Source organism: Haliaeetus albicilla, chromosome 13, assembly GCF_947461875.1.
Source record: "Haliaeetus albicilla chromosome 13, bHalAlb1.1, whole genome shotgun sequence".
NCBI classification, from domain to species: Eukaryota; Metazoa; Chordata; class Aves; order Accipitriformes; family Accipitridae; genus Haliaeetus; species Haliaeetus albicilla.
In genome coordinates, this window is record NC_091495.1 from 16,850,980 (window position 1) to 16,857,642 (window position 6,663).

At 37.3% G+C, this 6,663-nt stretch overlaps 1 protein-coding gene across 2 annotated transcripts in view; it reads left to right on the forward strand.

Annotated features, from left to right (window-relative positions):
* Window positions 1-5,896, forward strand: part of CAMKMT (calmodulin-lysine N-methyltransferase) — a 228,544-nt gene extending 222,648 nt beyond the window's left edge. For both annotated transcript variants that reach the window (XR_011327480.1, XM_069800297.1), the window contains exon 12: window positions 188-5,896. Coding sequence is in view for 1 of the 2 variants with exons in the window: in XM_069800297.1 (XP_069656398.1) it covers window positions 188-265 (78 nt within the window). In the remaining variant the exon portion in view is untranslated. The remainder of the gene's footprint in view (window positions 1-187) is intronic.
* Window positions 5,897-6,663: the final 767 nt, after the last annotated feature.

Below are 6,663 nucleotides of genomic sequence, written 5' to 3' on the forward strand. Positions count from 1 at the left end.
TGATAATATTTGGCATACTCTTCCATACCTGTGATAGTATTTGACCTTAAGATTTCTTTTTGTAATTATTAAATGTTTAGTCTTTAGTAGTATCATTGGCACTAGGGAATATAGTTATGCAAGAACTGTCAGTATTTTAAAAATGCTTTCATACAGTTTGCTCACTTTATCCATTTTTCATTTGCAGTTGAAAAATGAAGAAAAAGATACATATGAGGAAAACCTCCATTACCCTTTTCTTCTCATTTTAAACAAACACAGATAGAAGATGACACTTTTGTTTGTTTTAAGGTGGACTACTGAAAATTAATCCATGTATGTGGATGGCCAGGGAGTGGGGAGGGTTCAGTTCCCCCTGTTTTGTTCCTGAGTCATCATTAGAGAAATATTTCTAATCTAAATGCTGAGGAAGATACCGTGACTTTTTTCACAGTGGGTAAACTTTGAGACATCTTTTTTGTATCATTTTAGAACTTATTTTTCCAATTATATTCCAGCCTAAAACTGATCAGACTTCACATGTATGCATTAACAAAGGTGTAAAGCTGGCTTCCTTCTCTTTTGTGCCTTTAAACTCGCATGTACTTTGTTAATCTCTTTTTAAATGTTATTTTTGGGGTGTATTGAAAATATGTGAATAATATACTTTGTGGGCTTATATAACTGGTTGTAAAGTAGTAAATGCATTCACATTTAATTAGTAAGGAGATAGTTGTCTTAAGATCTTTTAAAAGTGCACCTATTGAATGCTTGGATTTTTCTGTCTTTTTTTTTTTTTAAATTCCACTGTTGATTTTTCTGTCCATGATTGAAATGTCCTTATTTGCTTCAGTGTTGAAGGCTTTTTATATATATATGTGTGTATGTATGTTTTTTTCCAGAAGGACTTTTCCTCCTGTAGATGTATAAGGAATTATGCATCAGACAAAAGCCTCATAAACTGACCATTTGTCCTTTGGACACAATAGCCTGCCCAGCCCCTCTGCTCCTCCTCTCCAATTATGTGTGATTAGTCTCAGTGTGTTGTGTCAAGAAGGGGGAGTGTGCTGAGTGCTTATTATCTGTTTAGGTACAAGAAGAGCACATTTAGGTTCTGACTATGAATGGAAAGTGAGCCTTTATCAGGACTAAAATCTAAATGCTACTATCCTAGAAATCGCTTTTTAAAAAATACATCCTTTTCTGATAAATTCCGAGAAATACTTAACAGCTAAAGGATTTTGTACTGTAATCAAACTATCTCCCTTGAATTATTTTACACTATGATATATTGTGGCCCAAGTATTTGATAAACATTTCATGCGACTTTTCTTTTACTGGGAGAGACAAAAATCCTACAAAGAAACAGGAGCAATTTCTTATTTTCTTAACAGTTTAATAGACCATTTTAATGACTTCTCAGAAAAACAACCTGGATCATTAAAGAATCCTCTATAGTCTCTTAAACCACAACGCTTTTTAAATTATAAAAAAAGAAAGAGAGGCAGAGACCATGACTAAGAGAGGGAGGTACTAGATGCAATGAAGTATAGAGGATCATGCTGAAATACATTAATTAAAAGAACTGCAGTTTGGCAATAAGCATTCTTCCATATTTAACAAATTGGCCAGCATATAAACCACAAGCTCATGAAAGTCCCTTTCTCTTTGCTCTTCTTCTCAAACAAATTTCTTCACTACCAGTTTGCATGTCCTTGTATTCAATACTTTTTATGCTCCATTAGAGCACCTAGATGGATCTCAGAAGGCATAGGTCAAGTCGCAGTTAGATCATACATTTCTTTCTCACAAAAAACTTGAATTGCAATGCCAAGTGATGGGCTAACATCACAATAACAGCAATTTATTCCTCTTTTGATAAAAAGCAGCCTATTCTCAGTGTTAGATAAAGACCAGGGGCAATGCAAACCAACCATTTATCCTAGAACTGAGTAGTATGTCTCCCCTATAGCTGGTATGAGTTTCATATTCAAACTCTTGTTGGAAGATACATGTCTAGTAAGAAATCAAAAACATTTAGGAGTAATTTAAAATTGCTGTGAAGGTGACTTTAGTTTAATTAGTTTTGTTTTGTTAGTTCCACAGAGCAGTACCTTTGTTTTCTCTAAAAACATGTACAAGGAAATCTTTATAATCAACAAAGGAGTGTGAAAAATAGTGAAATATTAAAATTTGTGAACCTTTTATTTTTGAGACGGCTTGAATGTCTGCTGTACAATAATCTTAATAAAGATTGTTAGTTGCCAAAAATAGAACCAGTGTCACTGAAAATTGTGTTTTTAGCTCTAAGAAGAAAACAGTTTTACTCAAATTAGTAGCTGATAATTGCTTTTTACTTCTTTAGTGTCTGTCGTTTGAGCTGAAGGCTTTGCACAGGTGCTGCCATCCCTAAAGTGTGTAATTGACGGCTTGTTTACCAAAGATGCATTTAGGCTTCATCCTGCAAACTCACACTGGAGCTCCACAGGCAGTAAAGTTACTACTCATCTACATAAGTGTTTGCAGGTTTGGTCCATGTAGATATTTTTAGAGGTATACAAGCAAGCTCTCCTCTTGATTTTTTTTTGTTTTAAAATGGGTATTGAAAAGTCACAGATGCAGTATTTACTGTATATGAGGCACTAAAAATGTTCTTTTTTAGAGACATCTCTCAGAGTCCCTCATGTTAGTAGGGACTTGATGAATTGTTTCTGAGCTCTTAAATTTTAATAAAAATACATTGTTTATTAATACATCAAATATCTTTGCTAAGAAAAAGTTAAGCAGTTTATCGAATCATGCTTATAAAATGTATAAGAGCCTTTCACATGATGTGCTTTAACTAGTCTCTGATACTTGGCATATTTTTAATGTGTTCTGTAACAGAATATTGAGCTTAATTACTTTGTGTTTGCAAAGCACTTCGAGGATGAATGACACCGTGCAAGAGCTATGCCGTCTTCACTGAGAATGGAAATGTTAAGCTGATGCAAGTTTTCCTTCACCTATGTTGGTAGTTTTTAGAGCAACATTGTGTCTTCCTGCTTTCTCAGAAAAACAGCAGAAAGAAATGATCTTCTTGTGGACATCCATTCCCCTGGGCACAGCTGGTGCCACTGGCAGTGAGTTGTGATCTTCAGAATATAAAAGACCAAGAAAAAAATGTTCTGTTTCCTGCTGTGAGATCTGGCAAAGGCTTTCTTAAAAATTACAAACTAGTTCTATCTGATAGCAATCTGGAACAATGGGACAAATCTTTCCATTTGGGAAATAAGTTTGATTTGAAATGAAAAATGTCTTAAGAATGTGAGATGAGGCAGGAGAACTTACTACCCCAGGTACCAGTCCGGCTGCAAAATCCTTGTTAGACAAGTCATTCACATTTTGCCTGTGGCTTAATGGCTACATGTTTGCGTGAGGTGGGAAGCAGGATTAAAATTGTTCCCCCCATGAAAAGCATCCTTACATCTTAAGCCTGGCTGCATACGGTTTATCAAGTGTTATATCTCCATTACAACTCTCCTTCGCTGTTCCCTGAACAAAAGAGGATGCAGTGGGTGGAGCTTTTGATCCACCTCTTGATATGGCAGGTGGCACAGCTGATATGGCAGGGGGAAGAGGGGAAGTGCAGCAACACATTGCAAGTCAAACAGAGCAGCATTTTATTACCATCTTTCCCCCACCCTCCCTAATGCAAGAGAGGAATAACCAGGTCCCTGTCTTTTCACAGAGCAAATTATAAATGCATAGTCTAGCCTGGATTTCATTATGCATGGTTTTCTTCTTCTTTAAATCAGGGAATCAACAGTGAGGTCAAACTGCGAATTCCTTTAACTCTTGTGAAATGTTTTGAGATGCTGGTAGAAGGTGCTAGGACAGCATGTACTGGCCATTATATCTAAAATATTTTCTGTGCAGTGTGGTCATCCTATGTTGTTCCCTCAGAAAGAGACAATTTTGTTGCTTTCTATCTTTTTATTCACTTTTTAGATTCTCCTGAGTCTGATTGAGACCGTTTGTCATGCCTTCACTGTCACAAATCAGTAGCCTAACATTGGTTGTAAGCACACCAGCATCTTTTGAAATATGGTTTTAAAAGCTGATTTTCAATATTATTCTCATCTGCACTGCCACAGCACGCATTTACTTAAATGAGTGTACCTTGATGCGAAACCCCGTAAAGCTAAAAGAAAGCCAATACATGATAGTGGATTTGCAGCTGAATGTTTAAGTAAAGGGGGGGACCCCCGCAAATCATGCCCATTCCTCCACAAGGGAACCTGAGGCACGGACAGTATTCCTGTCTCATTTGCCTTGAGGCATTTAGAAAGCAGCCAATATACTCTAGAACTGACCCCAGATTTTGTGAGACCAAGTGCAGCATCTCCTCTGCAAGATCCATCTCCCTTTCTGACCTGTGGACTCAGTTCAATCAGCTGAATGTAACAAACCTAACTTTTCTTTCCCATTTTTAAAGGGTTTAGCTTATTAAGGCTCCTTGCTTAGTCAGCAGCTGGCTTACTGCCAAAAAGCCCAGCATATTGTTGTGGCTGGGTAAAAGCTGGATATTTTCCATGTCTGTGCAACAGCGGCATTGGATCTTCATTGTCTCCATGTGTGTAAACTGTGTGGCAAGTAGAGGGAAGATGCACGGAGCAGTAGTCCAGATGGCATTCCACAGCCTGAGAAGAAACATCTTGACCCTCGAATCTGGGTTAAACTCAACAGATGCCAAGCCCCCAGAAACAAAGAGCTGTTGTGGCTGACGACAGCAAAGGAGCGATAGGCCTTCAGTAACAGAAAGTATCTTATTTTGGATGCATTTCCCTGCAGATAACCAACACACTGTCACTCGTAGAAGATTGCTTATTAAAAACAAGCAAAAAAATAATGGTACTCTGCCCTAGGCACCGTTCCCCTTCAGTCGTAAAATGTTGCCCCTGGGTGATGGGTTATGCTAGCAGAAACGGATTTGAACATTCAGCCTGTGTTGTGCCCTGCCAGAGCCTGCATGCTAAAAGGCCTGTTATTTTTTCCTGACTCTGACTTCAATTAACGTACTTTTAAAATTATTAAACATATCATGCTGTGACTTCTAAAATGTCAACAAGCTTCTAAACTTGGGAGACAGGAATGTAATAAAATAGGTAATAGGAGATTCAATAGTTAATAGAGGCCCTGAAGTGTGAGTGTATACAGTAGCTGTATATTGGAAACTGTGCGAATGAAGATGGCTTAGTATTGCAAACTGAGGAAGAAAATTGTTTTTAATTAGCACCTTCATAAGAACTGCTGATTAATACTGTTTGGTTTGGTGAAAAGCTTTCAGCTGAGTAATTTGTACAGCCATTACAACAGTTTTGTTAGACCAGGACTCCTGTTGTTAAACACAAACAGCAGATGATAATGGTGGAAGATGAGTTTGTCATGTAACAATTTACCTTATTGAAAAAAGCTTTATATAAAACCCAATACAGTAGGTACCAGCAGAAATCACATATTTTAAATCCTTTCAAGATTGCAGTGTGCAATGGTAGTGTGTTTTTTCATGGACTAGAAATAGATTTTATATCATTTATAAAATTATATATACAATTTAAAGGTGTTGTAGCATGGACAAACCACTTTACTGGTAATGCTTTACATCAGGACAGTAAAGTGCTGGTATATTCAAACACTTCCTAAGTATACAAAGTAGGTCTAAAAATTGAAAGGTAATTAAGTAATATTGTTCACATGCAAATGTCTGTTTGTGCATTATGTACTGAAATTACATCTGGTGTTTGTGCAATGTCTAGCATTTATACCTCAGGCTTTAAGGAGATTTCTCCCAGGTTAACTACTGTTCACTGCTTTTGCTTACTGTTCTTTTCAATTGACAACAAAAAATTAAAACCCATTATCCATGTCTCCATAATACAGGAGCATATGTATTTTAGTGGTCCAGATAGGAAATTTAGTGTGGTCTGTAGAAACAGAGGGATTTTATTAAACGTGGTAACAATGAAGGAATATCTGCACTAAATTATGACGCTAACCAAGGATGGTAAGATCTGTAAATTATTGGAGTGCTATAATAGAACATGAGAGTTTTCCTTTAGACAGGCCTTCGGGGTAATAACAAGGGTTGAGACTCACGACAGTGCCAAATAAGCTTTAGACAGCATAATAGTCTGCAAAGAAAAGCCACAGAGCACTAATGTAAAAGAAGAGCTGTCCACCACATGCAGTAAAAATCACCAAAGGTCATTTTATGGTAGCAATTGTGACATAAAATTGGTGGTCATGCTACATGTCTAATACTCAGCACAGCTTTATAAATGATGGGCCCCTAGCGATGGCTGTCATTAAGTGCTTTCATCATAATAAACTTTAAACTGTTGGCTTTATGAATCGCCAGCCAGCTTCAGCTGTTCGTTGGATGGAGCTTGCAGTGCCTTAAGTGTGACAAGGCCTATTAGGAACTGCAACCATGTTTCAAGCGTACTTGGCTTTCCCACTCCTGGGGTGATTGCTGCCTATTAAATGGCATCTGGGAAGATTTTCCTCCAGCAATCTCTGATCAAGAGCTTTTTTGGGCTTTGACCTGCATTTCCTTCAAGACTTTCTCTGAGGAGTTTTATAAGAGCAAAACTCCAGAGGATTTATAGCCACTTCTGATTAATACCTTTTCAGTTTTTCTAG